The 19032-nt window shown below is 51.6% G+C and overlaps 1 protein-coding gene across 1 annotated transcript; it reads right to left on the minus strand.

Annotated features, from left to right (window-relative positions):
- Nucleotides 1-3670: 3670 nt before the first annotated feature.
- Nucleotides 3671-4221, minus strand: LOC136543182 (uncharacterized mitochondrial protein AtMg00810-like). Its single transcript, XM_066535707.1, has 2 exons — nt 4080-4221; nt 3671-3969 (listed from the first exon to the last, which is right to left on the minus strand). Exons 1-2 carry the CDS (start codon nt 4219-4221, stop codon nt 3671-3673), a joined length of 441 nt encoding a protein of 146 aa, XP_066391804.1.
- Between the last annotated feature and the right edge of the window lie 14811 nt (nt 4222-19032).

Raw genomic sequence — 19032 nt, forward strand, 5'->3', positions numbered from 1 at the left:
GCGGGCACTTTTGCCCGCCACGGATAATACTCTATTTACCGTGGCGGACGTTTTAAGACGTCCGCCACGGTAAATCGATTTACAGTGGCGGGCAGGCAACAAGGCCCGCTTCGGTAAATCGCGGAGGCCCAACCAGCCCATCCGAGGCCTGGAAGCTGTGTTCTTCATATAAATACAGCAACTTAGGGTTTCAGCCTCACTCCTCACCCTCACCCGCACCCGCACCTGCACGCAGCGCCGCGACTCGCCTCCTCCTCCGCGACTCGCCGCGCCCAGCGCCTCCTCCTCTCTCTCTCTACTCTCTCTCTCCACACTCCCTCGCTCCCAACAGCAGCAGCCCTGGTGAGGAGCTGCGTAGGACAACAACCCTCTCCGAGCTCGCGCGGCGGCGGCCCTCCGAGCTCGCGCGGCGCGGATCCACGGCGCCCATGGATCCCTTCGAGCTCGCAAGCACCACATCCCCTCCCTTCCTCCCATGGCGCAGATCCATGGCGGGGGAAGCGCAAGAGGCGGTCATGGCGCAAGGTGACGGCGACTTCTCTCCTTAGAGGTTCGTAGACCGAGGTCCATATCTGCAGGTCGAGGTCCAGATCCCTGGCCGTCTCCCTCTTTCTCTCTTCAATCTCCCTCACTCGTCCCTCTCTCCTCTTTGTAGGCCAGCCTCACGGGCGCGGCAGCGAGCTCGCGGGCTCCATCGGCACGGCACGGCACGGCGCGGCGGCGGCTGGCCTCGCGGGCTCCATCGGCACGGCGCGGATCCGGCACAAGGAGGGCGCTCGCGGGCTCCATCGGCGACGGCGGCGTTCGGCCCAGATCAGGGCCTGTGCGGTCCAGATCTGGGCTCGTGCGGGCTTTTTTTTGTTTTTTCTGGAGCATTTACCGCGGCGGGCAAAAAAACGCCCGCCGCTGTTTTATCTGATTTACCGTGACGTCTGTACTCTGGCGGACGTGTTTGTCGGCCTCAGTTAGTGCAAATCGCCCGCTGCGGAAAATAGGCACTGTAGCAGTGCACTAAGACATACATCATGAACCACTATCACATAATGGTCATCATGCACATAAAACTCATCAAATTGTAAGTTACACTGCATAAAGCACACAACAAATTACACCTAGCATTAACTTTGTTCTTGGAATTTTCTTTGATTTAATTGCTGGGACAAACCCAAATAAATCCAACAGATTATAACGCATCATGTGCCAAAGGGAATACTCTCTTTTTGCTGTTGAAGTGTTGAGTCAAAAAGGCAACAATTTTTCTTTTTGTCAAAGTCTAGCAAAAAAGCATGGTTAATTTCCTCAAACAAAGTCAAAAGAAAATAGCCTAGGCAAAGCTTAGTCAAAAAGCATTCCCTTGTAGGGATTCACCAAATCCATGCCCTCCTACCCCCTCCCCATGTCCACCCTCTCATTGTATTGAACATCAGTGTCTTCTATTTAAGTAGTCATCTTGCCTTGCAGAATGATTTTAACCTCAAGATATCTCTATTACACATCATAGTTATCCATCACTCCCATGCGATTTGATCAAAGGTGGGTCCTTACAGCTATTAAGCCAAATTTTTACTTGTGTGATCCAAAGTTCATATTCTAGCTAATCCCTCAGGTATACTATTATATGTCAAATTTCCTGAACAGGGAAAGGATACTGTGGATGCTTGAACCCTAATGGCACGGGTGGTCAGTTCTGCTGTTGTCCAAGAGTCAGTTAGCCAAATCCTATCTGGTTTATTTAAAAAATATGAGGTGAAACAGGATTCAACTTTGAGCAGAAACCTTGAGAAGCTAGAAATGGCATATATCGGGCTGGAGGCAGCTCTTGAGATATCAAAAAAGTGGCAGATCACTGATGAGTCCTTGTTGCGTTGGCACAGGAAGCTGAAGCATGCTGCTCAAGAGTGTCGTGAAACACTGCACAAATGCAAGCATAGAATCCTTGAAAAAGAACGGATGGAACAGGAAGTGAGGAACTCCTCCCGGCCCTGCCTAATCAGATTGTGCATGCTACCAAGTCATTGCTTGCTCCATATTTAATAGCAGCAACGAGTTGAACAGATCCATTGTTGAAAGATTTGACTGGTTCCCAGATGGTGCAACTGAGTTTCTGAGATTCATAGAGCTTGGTGGCACTCCACGCCGTCACATGCCCTTCGACCCCTTTGTCAACCACCTTTTTGCAGGTAAGGAACTGCATCATAAAATTGTACGTCGAAAGGAGTATCCATCTTTTCTACTATGGTTGGTGCCCTTCAACACTGCAGAGCGTGGAATTGAGGTTAGCCTTATATTTATACACAAAGGCAATAATGCACCGGGGGGTAACTTCTTCTTTAGTATAATACTTCAGCTTTCAGAGAGTATGGATATAGTTGGGACTACGATTAAGTGTTTGCCCCTCATTTCAAGTATACTGTTGAACTTATTAGGAAAACTTTCAGAACTACCTATTCAACTCTTCTCATGGGTGCCATTTGTTTACTCAAGCAAGAAAGAACATTGGGAGAATCTTCACATCCTTGTATCTCAATGGTTTCGCTCAGACCCACTATGTTGTAAGCAGTTTGGTCAGCATGAGCTTGGACATATTACCAACCTAGACATTTCAGGATTATCAAAAGTTTACCTAGAACCAGTAATTGAAGTGAATTTGCAGTGCCAAGCCTCACAGTCAATGTACAACAAACAGAAGAGCTCACTATGTCATGACTGTTGGCCCAAATAGATCTCAGATTCAGATTTGGGAACTACCAGACGGCAGCTTGGCACTTGGCCACTTGGATTGAAAAGAAATGCAATGGCTTAGTTTTTACAATGACACTGCCCCTGCTTTTATAGGCAGAGGGCCTCCTCACTTGCTCCATCATATTCTAACTACTAAAGTGGATGCTGAGCATATTCCTAATACTAGGCTTGAAAGCCAAGGAAAGTAAAAGTGCAGAAAAGTAAGATACAAGTGCTTTAGCACTAGGCCTATCTATCAATTCTCCCCCTAAGTCTTGTGTCGAGCACTGGAGGTGATCTACTATAGCCCAATCCTCTCCCGCATCTGCTGCAACTTGGACTTCCCCAGCGACTTGGTGAGAATGTCAGCAAGCTGATTAGTAGTGGCAATGTGGCAGGCCTTGATGCTCCCATCTTCTAAGCTGTCCCTGATGAAGTGATACTTGATGCAGATGTGCTTGCTTCTTTCATGAAAGATGGGGTTCTTGGCCAGAGCTAGAGCAGACTTGCTATCCACCTTCAGCTCAACCACATCCACCTTCCTGCCAAGGAGCTCTGCCAGCAACCTTGACAGCCATAGCTCCTGAGTTGCTACAGTAGTGGTGGCGATGTACTCTGCTTCATAGCTGAAGAGGGCCACCACCTTCTGCTTGAGGGACTGCAAGCTGACCAAGCAATCACCAAGGAAGAACATTGTCCTAGTTGTGCTCTTGCTGGTATCCACATCGCCGGTGAGGTCGCTGTCGCAGTAGCTGATGAACCGCACCAAGTCAGGAGCCCTTTCGTAGTGGAGACCGTAGTCGAGGGTGCCCACCACGTAGCGCAGGATTCGCTTGACGGCCTGCAGATGCTCCATCGTCGGCCGCTCCATGAACCGACTCATGTACCCGACGGCAAACGCGATGTCCGATCGGGTATGGACCAGGTAGCGCAAGCTCCCGATCAGCCACTAGTAATGGGTTGGATCAACCTCCTCTGTCGTGCTCTCCAAACTCAGCTTGAGCTTCTCCTCCAACGAGGTGTGGGCCAGATTGCAACATGTCATGCCACCGAGCTCGAGGATGCGCTTGGAATAGTGGGTTTGGAGGAGGTCGATCCCGCTGGCATCTTGGCGCACCTCGACACCGAGGTAGAAATAGAGGAGGTTGAGGTCGCCCATGTCGAATGTCTTCTTCATCTGTGCCTTGAACACCTCCACCTTCTGCTCTTCAGTGCTGGTGATGATGAGGTCATCGACGTAGACGCCGACTAGTAGGATGTTACGTCCGCTGCCCCGTCGGTACACCACCACCTCGTGTGTGTGCTCTGCTTGAAGCCCATCTTCTTGAGTTTGGCGTCGAGCTTCGCGTTCTAGGCACACGGTGCCTGGCGCAGGCCGTAGAGTGCCTTGCATAGATGGTACACCTTCCCTTCTTCTTCGGCGACGGCATAGCCAGGTGGCTGGCGCACGTAGACATCCTCCTTAAGGTTGCCATTGAGGAAGGCAAACTTCACGTCCATGTGGTGGACTTGTGAAAGCCCAAGTTTGGTTTTGGATAATTGATGAAACCTAAGTATAATAACCTTTGTCATGAGTGAAATGCAAAGATAGGTTGGCACACACCAAGTGATGGAGCTAAGTGATGGCCAAATGAGATGATCAATTGCTCCAACTTGAAAAAGAAGAAAGAGAAAAACAAAATGAGCTCAAGGCAAAGGTATATTTGCTAGAGCCATTTTGTTTTGCCACTCAAGACACCATAGAGGGTGTGAGTGGATTTATGATATGTAACTGTACTATAAAGAGGGGAAATCTTTAATTGCAATGCTGTCGGGTATCGATATTAGGGATACCCAAAGCAAGAAAGTTAGTGCCCATGCTGACTTCCCCGGATGGATCAAGATGTATTAAAAGGTCTCGCCCAACCCCAAGGCCACGGGCTCCGTCTCGCCCGACCCCAAGGCCGTGGGCTCCGTCTCGCCTGACCTCGAGGCCGCGGGCTCTGTCTCGCCTGACCTCGAGGCCACGGGTTCGTCTCGCCCGACCCCTTGGGTGTAGGCTCCGTCTCACCCAAGGTTGCGGGCTCCGTCTCGCACAACCCCAAGGATGCGGTTCCCATCTTGTCCAAGGCCGCGGGCTCCGTCTTGCCCAACCCCTTGCGTACGCGATCCGTCTCGCCCGACCCCAAGGACGTGGTTTTCATCTTGTCCGATGGGGACCCATACTGCTGCCAACCACTATAGGTCCAAGTGTATGGGTTTGGGTCAAAACTCTGATATCAGGGAAGACACTGACACGCCTCAATGTAACTCATGGCCATGACAGGCCATACATGGGATTTACATCAAGAATAGTGTCGAGCGTGCCTGTGCTATTCTGCCTAACCCTCGTATGGATGCTGACAGGCACGTCAGTTCTCCACGATGTCCGCCGGGATGAAGTGGAACGCCATGACCGGTAGATGACGCCTGCGCATGGCGCCAGTAACGAACAGGGCCATGACATGGAGCCGTCCCTATTGACATCTATAGGATCGGCGAGATCCGCATAAAGGAGAAGAAGGACCCAACAACCCTAGAAGCCTTCTTCTCTCTCTCGTTCTTTTCCTTTTCCTCTGCTATAACCTACGCTTTCTCTTTACCTATAAAAGAGGAAGCAGGGAGCCCCATGAAAAGGGACGCACAGAATCGAAACACAAGAGCACAACATGAGCACACGACTGAGCGGTAACCGAGCTCTTAGCACCCATTCACTCCTTCCACCAGAGACTTGGGATCCCCTCTCTCTCGCCTGTTTGTAACCCCTACTACAAACCAAGTGTCGGTAACACGAGCAGCAGCGAACTGGATGTAGGGACATTCCACTCGAACTAGTATAAACCCTTGTGTCCTCCGAGCACACCATCCGAGCTAGACACGCAAATACAAATTTACGCGTCGGTGGTCCAAAAACATAGACAAATGGTTATCTAGTGCCACTATGTATGAGTCTCATTTGCATATACTTTGCGCTTAGTGACGTGGTGAGATGCATGAGAAAGCCCTGAAAAATTCTTTGTGAGAAGCTATCTCTTGTGCTAATTTTGTTTGGTATATTTGGGATGAGATAGCACTTGTGAAGGGTGAAATAGAAAGGATAAGGAGGTGTTTATGTTGGTTCCTTGATAGGTTTGTAGAATTAGCTTGGGCTACTGTTGCTGGTCGCGGTTAGGCCAGCTGTTGCTAGGCTACTGCTGCCTATGTGCGCTTGGCCTGTGCTGCTCGCTGTGCGCGTGGGCCAAGCCCAACAGGAGGCGCGCGCGCTAGTAGTGAAGTGGGCTGGCCTATCAACTAGAACTGTGGTTGCTCGGGCCGCTTGCGTGCGCAGGCCTAGGTGTGTGCTGGGGGCGCTCGGGCATGGGAGCTTATCGCTCTGGGCCGGCCTGTTGTTGGTATTTGTCAACGCACATAGATAAATCCACAAGCGCATAGATACCGCTATAGCTTTCACCCAGGAGTATTCTAGACTATCGTATTTGTCCATAGGAAAATAGCTTTCACCCGTAAGGGCACGGCAGGTGGATAGACGGCTTCATTCTACTCTCTCTCTCTCTCTCGGTCTACTCTAGGTGGTGGACGGCGGTGGCTCCTCCCAACGGATGGCGGCATGGCAGGCAATAACGGGGCCAGATCTGGTTTGTGTGCTAGGAATGGGCTCACCGGTGGGCTCGGGAATGGGCTTGCCGGTGGGCTCGAGGATTTTCTTTGTTTTTTTATCGATTAACCGAGGTGGGCATTCTAAAGAGCCCGCCTCTATTAAATGATTAACCGAGGCGGTCATGGAAACCGCCTTGGTTAAGGCCACTACTAACCGTGACCTTTTGTACGAGGCGGTTGCGAAGACCGCCTCGGTTAACTCTTTTTGCTCGTCTTGGTTAAGATTCCTGTAGTAGTGAGTATTCCACAGTATCGTATTTATCCACAGGGAAACAATGGTTAAAGAAGCCGATAGTTCACCATCATGTATCTACTAACTAGTATACCAAGTAAACTAAAGTGAGAGTAAGTGATGATAATGATAAGAGTTATGAATAATAACACACACATAAGAGAATTCGATGGTAAAATAAATGAGAAATCTAGCTAAGTTGAGAGGATAACGGGTGACTTCAAGGTTCCTAAATACTTCTCTATTACTTTGGTTCTATAGGGTATAAATAATTCATGGGTAGATATAGCGATCACATAATAACACTTTGGAGCAACAGTACCTTTTCAACTCTCAGGGGGGTGAGAAAGCGTAGTTGGAGGAAGTCTTCCTAAAGCTCTACGAACATCAATCCTAACGTGATGGATTACAACGACCTGATAGAGCTGTCACCCCTAGGGCTACCACAACTAACCGTAGGATTGAGCGCAATCTCAGGTAACCTATAGTCTAGATACCATGTCTATACTATGGATTACTACTCTAGTCACATATGATAACTAAAGCACTCGATGCGAATGGAGATCCCATGCTAAGGTATGATAAACTATACTAACCATACACATGAAAGGCATAAACGTAGATAGAGAGGATAACTATATTAAAGCATAAGTCTTGCAAAGGTGAGATAGAAAGATATACCTGACCTCCGAAGATTTCTCCAGAACCTAAGCATGGCTCGACTCTCCCTAACTCTCAACTAGAGCTATTCTACTTCTACATCTTGAGAGCTTTGTGAAGATTTCTCTCTTGTGGTGTATTTTGATCTAAATGAGAGATGGCCTCCTGGAGGGGGTAGGGGGCGCCTTGTATAGGGGAGATGGAGTAGGGGGCAACAAATTGCCACATCATTGATCCACGTCAACTCCCTCGATCATCGTTGGATGAACCGACTTAAAACCACCTTAAAATTAACGGTGTAGATCTTGGAAACGCAAACAAGGCGGTGGAGAGCGAACGGGCTCCCCACTGGGCTGCCCGGCCCACCACTTTGGCAAGTGGGCCTCTCCTTTTGTGTGGTGGTCCCTAGACTCCATCTTGAGTTGCCTTTTGCAGTTTTCGTAAGTTGAATCACTTATTGTCATTGGTTGGCTTGTTTGGAGTGTATAAGAGTGGTTCCGAGGCCATTTTCTAGATAAATCCTCCTGCATACAAATATCTACCAAAACTTATGGAATCCATTAGTTTAAACCCCTAGACCTATGTTTGGTGATGGAATTAAGCATATATGTAGGATATGTTGATGGTTTATGATTGACATTCACCATGTTCGCTTGATCATATCAGTTATGATTATCAGCCATGATACAGTGTTTTTATCTCACAACAAAACAGCATTAGCCGATTTATAAGCCATAGAAACGATCGAGCGAACAGGCTGATTAACACCCGTCATCCTGCGTTTGGCCTGGTCAGGAGGTCGCGTGTGGCCTGGTTTGGGAATTTACTGCGCTGGTCGCATGGGCCTTCGCGCGTTTGCGTCGTGTTGGGCCGAGCGAGAGCGCACTGCTGCTGCTCGCGTGGTCTCCCTTGCCCCCCTGATTTTTTTAATTTTAACACTTTTTTCTAAACTAATTTTAAATCTAACACTCGGTTTTTTTAAAACTAACACTTTTTGGCCACGCCTATTGCCCTGGCGCGGCCAAATGCCTGTGCAGCGCCATGCATGGTGGCGCGGTAGAGGTCTGATGTGGCGGTGACCAGAAGCGCTGACCGCTGACGTGGCAAGGCTCTGCCGCGCCACCGATCTTGGCGTGGCAGTGTCGCGCCCTAATCCGTGGCACGGTAGAGCCGGGTATAACCTCCGCCGTGGCCCGCATGCCCGAGCAGTCGCCGTTCCCCGAGCAGCGCAGCAAGGCAACCTAGCCGCTGCGCCTACCTTTGCCCGCGCATGCCCGCCGCCATGCACGCCGTCCCCCACGGCCGCATCCGCCCACGCCAGCCAGGCCGCCCATGCCAGCAAGCCAGCCGTGTCCGCCCACCCACGCCAGCCAAGCAGCTAGGCCACTGGCCGCCCGGTGCGGCCGCCGCGCCCGCACATCGGCGCGCCTCCCCCTCCGGCCAGAACCTCCGGTCACGCACGACGGCTGCCCACCTAGGCCTACGCCCGCGCCCCCCGGCACGGTCCTACGCGCTGTAGCGAGGTACTCCACTAATATAGTTAGCACAGTTAATAAAGTTAGCAAAATTATGAAAGTATAGTTAGTATAGTTAGTAAAGTTAGTTAGTTTAGTTAGTATACGTAATATAATAAGTTAGTATAGGTAGTAAAGTTAGGTAGTTTAGTTAGTTAAGTTATTGACTCTAGTTGTACATTGGATTTAGTCTAATTTTTTTTGTAGTTAGCCTTGTATAGATGTTAATATTTGATTAGTTAGTATAGTTATAGTTAGAAAATGTATTAATGTTAGTATGGACATTACGTACAATGATTTCAACGACTTAATGAAGTTTCTTGAAATGCTTTTGCAGATGGATTGTTGTGTTAGAGTTTTGTACGGAGAAAGTGTTAGGAGAGAGGATGGTATGTTTGAGGATTTGGAAGAAGAATTGGAATGGTTTGATGAACCTCCTAGCTTCAACGACCTTTGTGTCTGTTTGAATATAAAGTTTGGCGGTGATTTCACACTGAAGGAGAGGTTTTATACTGGGAAGACTAGGGCACACTGTGTTCTCATGCCCTTGCGTGACCTTGCTCACTGGTCCCGCTACACTAGGGTTCTCCAAGGTTCCAATGTGCCCATGGCTGAGGTGGTGGTGGAGAATGGGTACAGGATATATGGTGTTCAGGATGGCCTGTCCATTGATGGTTTTGGAGGCAATGAAAAAGAATTAGGGGTCAAAGGGGAAGCAACTCAGGATAACATGGATTTGGACGGTCAATTGATGCAGGAGTAGTTTCATTCAACTATAGTAGGCTGTATAAGCAATGACTTTGATGTGAATGAGTTCGAATGGGAAGAGGAGGAGGAGGACAGGATCGGTGATGTAGTTAGTAGTGATTCAGACGATTCTGATGATGACCAAGAAGGTATAGATGCTATTGCAACAATGGCTGATGCCATGCCAGTACCGGTTCATACTATGCCATTACCAGTACCAACTGAGGTTTTGCAAGGTGTCCATGCTCAGGGTAGACTAGTCACATATTTGGCTGTAGATAATACCCCCTATGATTCATGGGCCAGAATTTATGATTCATGGGCCAGAATTAGCGAAGCGCAGCAGTATGTTCCACCACCACCTTACACAACGACTGAGCTTGATCAACTAAGGTCCAAGAACGTACCTTTCAGGGGCGTTATGAACTATAGGGATGTCAGCATGACAGATATGGCAGTTTGTGATACCGGTCTCGAGCTGTGTAGGAATTCATTGTATAACCATGAGAAAGAAACCCTTAGGAAGGGGATGATATTCAACACAATGTCAGAGATGAAACTCTTCCTTCAGGACTATGCTGTGTACCACCATAGACCGTACACCATCACTCATTCAGACTAGGAGTTGAGGTACCACTTGATATGCAAAAATGGTTGTCTATGGAGGTTAAATGCATGAAGGAGACAGAGTGATGGCAAGTGGAGGATAACTAAAGTTGTTGAACCCCACACTTGCCTAGACAATAGGGGGAAGGAAAATCATCAGCAGCTCACTGCACGTTACCTTGCCCATCGTATATTGGGGCTCGTTGATGACAATAATGACATCTCAGTGTCTTCTTTACAACAGTCCATATCTGGATTCGTTAGGTACAATGTGACGTACGGAAAGGCTTGGCGTGCTAAGCAAATTGCTCTGGTGATTTGATGGGGTACTTGGGAGGAAGCGTACAACAGGGTGCCCCACATCTTATGTGCAATGCATTATTACAACCCTAGCTTGAAATGGTTTGTGGACACCGGAGGGATGTTTTTTCGGGACCCATTGAGGCATGTCCTCTATTGTGTGTTCTGGTCGTTTGCGCAAACGGAACATGCATTCCAGTTTTGTCGGCCAGTCGTACTTGTTGATGGCACTTTCCTGACAGGAAAGTACAGGGGCACCTTGATGATGGCTGCTGCTGTTGATCCTGAGGACCAGATAGTACCCATGGCATTTGCTTTGGCAGAGGGAGAGAACAATGAATCATGGTCATGGTTCATGCGGCTTTTACGTGTGCAAGTGCTTGGCCCAACTCGCACTATATGTTTGATCTTCGGCCATCATGCAGGGCTTCTTAATGCTGCAGCTAAGCATATAGATGGGTTCCCACCTCTAGTACATAGATGGTGCATGAGACACTTTGTCGCTAATTTCTAGCAGCGTCAGCGGAAGCAGGAGGTATATGACAAGGTAAAGGCTCTATGTTGTGTACGTACATAGCTCTAGTTCAAGGAGACAAAGAGAGAACTAGACAAGATGGTAAATGCAGCGGGAAAGGCCTGGTTAGAGGCGCAGATGGAACAGAAGGCTCAGTGGGCGTTAGCATATGACGAGGGGGGTTTTAGGTATGGCATCATGACCACTAACTCCTTGGAGTCCTTCAACCGTGTATTCACCGGAGTTCGATCGTTGCCTGTGTCTGGAATTGTTGAGTCTCCTTTCATAAGTGCAACAAATATTTTGTGAAGAGGTGGGAGCTTGCACAGAGGAATATAGCTGAGCAGGGGTGTTTTGGAAAGGCCGGAGCTGAACATTTGAAGGAGGCCAAGAAATTGGCCAAGCAGCACACCGCCGAGCCGTATGGACCTCACCGCCATATCTTTAGTGTACGGGGCAAGGGTGGCACAAGCTTGGGCGGCGAACGTTATGGTGGACAAAACTACCGAGTTGATCTTGAAAAGGTAGAGTGCAGTTGCAACGTCCCTCAGATCATGCATGCCCCTTGTTCTCATATGATCACGACATGTAGGGTTCATGGGTACAACTATGAGGATCTACCATATATGTCACCCTTGTATCTCCGTTCGAACACCGTTAGTATTTGGGAGATGAGCTTCGAGCCATACCTTGACCAGACACAGTGGCCACCATATAATGGTTATAACTACGTGCCGCATCCGGATCTAATGAAGGTAGGAGGAAGAAGAAGCGACTGAAGGGGGACATGGACGCTATGAGAGGGTACAGCGAAGACATGTACAGCGGGGGAGACTTCAATGAGACCCGTGGCAGGAATCTTTGCTCCGTTTGCAAACAATCTAGTCACAAGGCTAGCCGGCATAGAAGACAGCAGGTGATTTCATATTTTGTAACAAGTAGTTCAAATTTTGCAACGCTACATAATGTTAATTTGAAAATTGTTAATTTGAATACTCTAACCCTTTGTTTATCATTTTGTAACAGGATGGCCCCTCCCACAGTGCACCAGCTGATCCCCCTTCTTGGTGTGGAGTACGACGACCCCCTTCTTCTACCGAACGACGAGGTTCATTACGTCGTGGGACTTAGTTCATTACGTCGAACTTATGTCGAACGAATATTGTCATCGAAAACTTGTAGACTCATAAACCAATGAAAATGTTGTATGGCAACTTGTCGTCCATTTATTTGCTTCATGTTTATTTTGTACAGCACTTGTAGTTTTGTATAGCACCGACAACAACTCAATTGTAGCTGGCCGTTGTCCGTCCGCGTCACTACCATGCTGTGGTCTATGGCGTGGTAGAACCATGCCTATGGAGCACCAGAACCTGGGCTATGGCACGGCAAATGATTACGTTCGTTTTAGAAATTTTGAACGCATGATACAAACAGATGTGATCACTTAAGATCTGTCGGTGTTTCGTACAAGCACCGGCAAGTAAATTTATAGTAATGCGCGTTAGGCTCGGATGGTGCGCTAAAGGACACAAGATTTATACTGGTTCGGGCGGAATGTTCCTACGTCCAGTTTGCTGCTGCTCGTGTTATTAGCACCGTGAACGATCTGTAGTAAGGGATACAAACTATCGAGAGAGGGACCGGTCCCAAGTCTCTGATGGAAGGGTTGAAAGGTGGTCAAGAGCTTCGTAGCCGCTTGACTGTGCGTATGAGTGCGTTCTCTTGTTCGGTGTTCTTTTTTCTTCGGTCCCTCTTGATGGAAGAAGCGCATCCCCTTTTATAGATGAAGGGGCCGGCTTTACAAGGGTAAGGGCTCCAGGACGCGTACTCTACTTAGTCTTGTGGCTCACGTCTACCTGGTCAGGTCCTCCACTCCGATGAGTGCGAAGGAAGATAAGTGTTTACAATGTTGTCGATGTCTCTGTAGGATGTCAGGTTAGTCACAGAATGCTGTCCTGCACAGGGTATGGGCTGCAGTACAGTGGTTTTGACTTATGAGCCTCCCCCAGCCTTGCTCCGCACGCCTTCTGGTTCTCATGAGTCCTCGTCGGGAGAATGCGAGGTCGGGGTCCGGTGTAGTGCCGTGGTCAAGGCCTTCTGACTGGGAGGACCTGAGGGGTCGGGAAGCGGGCGCCGCTCCCTCGGGTCACCGTGTGGTGATGGAATACCCATCGTTCGTGGAGATAGCAAATTCTTTCCTGGAGCGTAGCGGTTGTCGTATATCTTCGTCGGGTTCCGTGTCCTAGAGCTGAAGGCGGCGCCTACAACTCTATAGGGTGAGGTGCACGCACCTGTAATACCTTTTGGGCTCTGCGGCGCCCGGAAGGGTCTAAAGCATCAGTCCTGTCGTTCCCTGGCAGTCCTTTTCCTGCCAGGGCGCAGGGTATGGTCGTTCGAGCATTTTCTCGAAGTGGTTCGGAGTGCCCTCCGCGGGCTTCCGGCCACCTTTGCGGTCGGCAGTGGCCGCGAGTGAGTTGTCGCGCCGTTGCTTTTTATTTTTTCTTTTGGCGGGACGGTTGGAGGTGCCTTCGCTGGCGTCCTCGTCCCGCCTTGTCTTTCCGTCGGAGCGATCAAAGATGGCTCCGACCGCCTCTTCTCCAGAGGCGTGACTGGTGGCGATGTCCAGAAGTTCCTTGGTAGTTCGTGGGCCCCTGCGTCCCAGCTTGTGGACCAGGGACTCGCAGGTCGTCCCGGACAGAAAGGCTCCTATTACGTCGGCGTCGACGACGTTTGGGAGCTCATTGCACTGTCGGGAAAAGCGCCGGATGTACCCGCGGAGGGTTTCATCGGCCTTCTGACGGTAGTTCTTGAGGTCCCATGGGTTTCCAGGGCATTTATACGTGCCCTGGAAATTACCCACGAAGATCTCAGTCAGATCCGCCCAACTCTGAATAGTATTGGATGGTAGGTGCTCCAGCCATGCTTGTGCCGAGTCGGCCAAGAACAGCGGGAGATTGCGAATAATGAAGTCATCATCACTCGCACCACCGGCCTGACATGCAAGCCGATAGTCTTCGAGCCAAAGCCCGGGATTTGTTTCGCCAGAATATTTAGGAATGTTCGTAGGTGGTCGATACCTTAGAGGGAACGCAGCGTTGAGGATGTGCCGTCCAAAGGCCTGAGGGCCTGGCAGGACGGGGCTCGGGCTTCGGTCCTCGTTGCTGTCGTAGCGCCCGCCACATCGGGGATGATAGCCGCGGCGCGCTGCTTCTCCTTCGTCGCCGTGGGCACGTCTCCGGGCGTTGATGATGCTGCGTACGTCGCGGCCACGACCGAGGCATTGATGTACAGGGACGACGGAGGGCTGCCCGCCGGCTGGCGGCGTTTGGTGTACGGATGCGTCCTTGGTGGGACGCACTGAGGGCGTGCGCTGGCTGGTGTCGGGTTTGCGTCGTCGAGACAACGAACTTTCCGCCTGCTGCGCTGCTGCATGCTCGAGCAACGTGCGAATCTCCCGATAAGCGCGTCGATCCTCGGACGTCGCGGCCTCCGGGAGGCCATGCAACAAGGCGGTTGCTGCGGCGATGTTCTGGCTGGCTCGAGCAAAGTGAGGAAAGGCCCCATCGTCAGTGAGGATCCTTTGATGTACGGTGCGGGCCGTGGCGCGCGCGCCCCCCCCCATCTTTGCGGCGTTCAATCTCGCGATTGATGTCCGCGTATTCCCGTGCGAGCCCTTGCCCGGCCTCATCGATCTCTTGCTGACGAGCCCTTAGCTGCTCCATCCTTAGGTGAGATGGGGCCGTCCCTTCTTCCCCGGATCTGCTGTCAGGATTGTTTGTAGGGGTGGCCTCTTCCCTGGAGGCGCTTTCGACGTGACCCTCGGGGGTCTGGGTCACGTAGCATTCCCGGGAAGGGTGGTGGCTCTCCCTACTAGAATCTGAGCTAGAGAGCAATACAGGTTCCTCGTTGAGAAGCTCGTAGAGGGTCTCCGTATCCCGCTCAATCGCCCCCACGAACTCGATGTCCGTGGGTGGTTGAACCACACGTAGCACCAGAAGGAGGCCAGAGGTTGCCGCAACGTTGCGGAGACCGAACGGAAACGCTGTCGGGGCGCTCCATACGGACCCTTCTGGACACATGGTGGCGTTGTAAGAGGCCTCCTTGGGTGACGGGACTCCCCGGGAGTTGCCCGGTGGGCCCCTAAGCCTGAGACGGCTGAGGTTGATCGAAGGGGGAGATGGGGCGGCTGAGTGAGTCCGCGCCAGCTCTCCTCCTAGTGTGATGATGAAATCCAGGTCGCCGAAACGCACGGGTGCGCCCGGGGCCCAGGTGATTGCGTGGGTGGCCATCTGAGACCTGATTCGGAACGCGCAAAGCCCCTACCTGGCGCGCCAATTGTCGGTGTTTCGTACAAGCACCGGCAAGTAAATTTATAGTAATGTGCGTTAGGCTCGGATGGTGCGCTAAAGGACACAAGATTTATACTGGTTCGGGCGGAACGTCCCTACGTCCAGTTTGCTGCTGCTCGTGTTATTAGCACCGTGAACGATCTGTAGTAAGGGATACAAACTATCGAGAGAGGGACCGGTCCCAAGTCTCTAATGGAAGGGTTGAAAGGTGGTCAAGAGCTTCGTAGCCGCTTGACTGTGCGTATGAGTGCGTTCTCTTGTTCGGTGTTCTTTTTTCTTCGGTCCCTCTTGATGGAAGAAGCGCATCCCCTTTTATAGATGAAGGGGCCGGCTTTACAAGGGTAAGGGCTCCAGGACGCGTACTCTACTTAGTCTTGTGGCTCACGTCTACCTGGTCAGGTCCTCCACTCCGATGAGTGCGAAGGAAGATAAGTGTTTACAATGTTGTCGATGTCTCTGTAGGATGTCAGGTTAGTCATAGAATGCTGCCCTGCATAGGGTATGGGCTGCAGTATAGTGGTTTTGACTTATGAGCCTCCCCCAGCCTTGCTCCGCACGCCTTCTGGTTCTCATGAGTCCTCGTCGGGAGAATGCGAGGTCGGGGTCCGGTGTAGCGCCGTGGTCAAGGCCTTCTGACTGGGAGGACCTGAGGGGTCGGGAAGCGGGCGCCGCTCCCTCGGGTCACCGTGTGGTGACGGAATACCCATCGTTCGTGGAGATAGCAAATCCTTTCCTGGAGCGTAGCGGTTGTCGTATATCTTCGTCGGGTTCCGTGTCCCAGAGCTGAAGGCGGCGTCTACAACTCTATAGGGTGAGGTGCACGCACCTGTAATACCTTTTGGGCTCTGCGGCGCCCGGAAGGGTCTAAAGCATCAGTCCTGTCGTTCCCTGGCAGTCCTTTTCCTGCCAGGGTGCAGGGTATGGTCGTTCGAGCCATGGTTGACCCGAACGTCTTGTCTCGTCCTGTACCCATCATTATGAGGGATAGATATCGATCAGGGCGAAGCTCGTTCTGGGCTGTCGGGTGAGGCTGACCCCGCCCCTCCAGGGTCGGGCGAGACGGAATTCATCCCTCAGCCCTCGGGCGAGATCGAGCCTGCCCTCAAGGCGTCGGGCGAGGCGGAGTTTATCCCTCGGCCCTCGGGCGAGACCGAGCCCGTCCCGAAGGTGTCGGGCGAGGCGGAACCGAACTCCTATCACTCGAACAAGGGATGACATGGAGCCCTTATGCATCTAGAAGTTTTTCACGTTCGGTGGTCATCGGTTCCACCTTCTGGGGTGCCCTGGTATTAGGTCCCCGACAGTAGCCCCCGAGACTCCAGGTGATTCGGGTAGAACCGCCTGGAGGGTGTTTTTGATTTCGTTGAAGCTAATTTGCCGGAGGGTGCGCGCGAGCGCACCCGATGGGTGTAGCCCCCGAGCCCCCGGGTGACTCGAGTAGAGTCGCCCGGGGGGTTGTACCGGCCCCTTCGCGGGTAAGGCCGAAGGACTTAGTTTTTCATCGACTGGGTGTTTTTCCGAGTGGGTCGTGGCGTCCCGTTTACTGGGGACTGATTCGGGGCCGTCCTCACTGGTGCTTCTGCCCTTGGTGGCGGATTGTTCGTGGATTCCTTCTTAGTTGGGCCGGCCGGCGAGTTGCTAGGCCCTAGGTGGGCCAAAGAGAAAAGAAACAGGCCTTTGTGGCTTGTGCTTCCCCGGTGGGTGGAGAGTCCGGATTCGCTTGGGGAAGGCGAACCGTCCGCCGAGATTTTTTGGGATGAGAGGATAGGGACTGCAGGCGCGTGTCCCGCGCTGTGACGCGGTGGTGTGCGTGGCAGACCCGGAGATCGAGGCAGACGGTTGCCCTTCTCGCGTCCGTCGCCCCCTATAAAACCGCGGGGTTCGCCCCCAGGGTCCCGTGTTTCACTCCCCTTCCTTTGCGTTCTGAAACATCCGCCGCCAATCTTCCCAGCCTCTTGCGCTCGCATCGCCACCGTCGACCGGCCTGTGTTTGTGTTCCAGCCGCCGTTAAGCTCGCGCCTGCCATTCCCCCCTCCTGCTTCAATGGAGTTGTGGGGCAGATCAAGCATCACTTCCCGGCGTCTGGAGGGCCTCGTCCGCCGTGGCCTTCTCCGCCCACTATCCGCCATCCAGGAGTGGTTACTCCCCGGCGATGAGGGTGAGCCGGTGCCGCCTGAAGGGTATGTCGTCTCCTTTGCCATCTTCCATGAGCGGGGATTCGGGGTACCCGCGCATAGATTTCTTCGGGGGCTATTAGATTACTATGAGGTAGAGCTGCAGCATCTCACTCCCAATGGGATTCAGCATATGGCGGCGTTCGTTGCCCTGTGCGAGGGTTTCCTGGGGATCGATCCCCATTTTGATCTGTGGCGGTATTTCTTTAGCATTAGTCTATCGAAGAGGAAGATTGGGGGGAAAGAAGTGAATGCGCCGATGGGGTGTGCCAGCATTCATCTGCGCCATACCCGGTCGCAGGGTTACCCATACATGCGTCTGGCCACATCCAACAAGGGATGGCATTCGCAGTGGTTTTATGTTAAGGATGATGTGAGTGCCACCCTACCGAAGTACACCGGACGTCTTATTGTGGATGCTCCGGAGTCGTGGGGCTGGGGCGTCCCGACTAAAGACAAGAAACATATCTCTGACCTTCTCTCTGCCCTCCATGCCCTGAAGGGTCGGGGTGTAAAGGGGTCGGGAATTATCGGCGCCTACCACGCGAGGAGGGTGGCACCACTGATGGCGCGTGTGCTTCCCCTACATCGGATGATGCCTGGGATATCGTTCGAGGGGACGGTGCTCGTTGACGAGGCGCTCCCTTATTCAGAAGTGGCGCAGCGTATCAAGGAGGCGATGGAGCCGACGAAGGATTCCGCCGGCAGGGTCCTCGACATCGTGTATCCGGTGCCCGGGCATCCTCCAATGCGGCCGGAGCCTGGGTTCTTCGAATTCGTAAGCCCTCTTCTCCCGCATTCTTTTCTTTCTCCTGAATCTCCCTCTTTTAACACTTGCTTCTGTAATGTTGGGGCTAGCCGAGGGGGCTAGTCTTCAAGGATAGCCCAGCCCCGCTGCCGAAGGACAAGGTTGTGGCGGCGGTGAATCGACTCGTGGCCGAGCGGGACAAGAAGGCAAAGGAGGAGATGAAGAAGGCGAAACGACTGAAGCAGGAGGCACGAGATCGGGGAGAGGACGTGAGTAGTGAGGATGATGATGATGATGATGACGAGGTAGCCGTCGACATGGATTGGGGCATCCTGGAGGACGAGGACACGCTGACGAGTGGCCACCCATCCGTGCAGGGGCCCTTCCTGTTGATGCAAAAGTGGATCTACAAACACAAAGGGCTAATACCCGAATCGATATCCAAAGCGTGCCAGTCGATTTGACCTGCTAATCGACAAGGATGAAGATACGAACACTTTGGTCCTGACAACAGCGATACACCCGGAAGTCACGGCCAAGAGGTGTTCACGCGGAACTCGAGAATCGCCGAAGGTCGTACTGAAACGATGCAGCTCGCCGAATCAATGAGAACTCGTAAAAAAGGAAAAAAATATGCAAATTGACGAAGTCGCCGAAAAGTAAGTAGATGCAAATAGGAGTAAAAATTGGTTTTGATATTGATTGATATATCTCTATTACATTGCCCCTTACTCCATATTTATACCCTGATCTAAAGAGACACAACCAAACACAACTAGGACACCAATC

Source organism: Miscanthus floridulus, chromosome 3 (genome assembly GCF_019320115.1).
Source record: "Miscanthus floridulus cultivar M001 chromosome 3, ASM1932011v1, whole genome shotgun sequence".
Lineage (NCBI taxonomy): Eukaryota > Viridiplantae > Streptophyta > Magnoliopsida > Poales > Poaceae > Miscanthus > Miscanthus floridulus.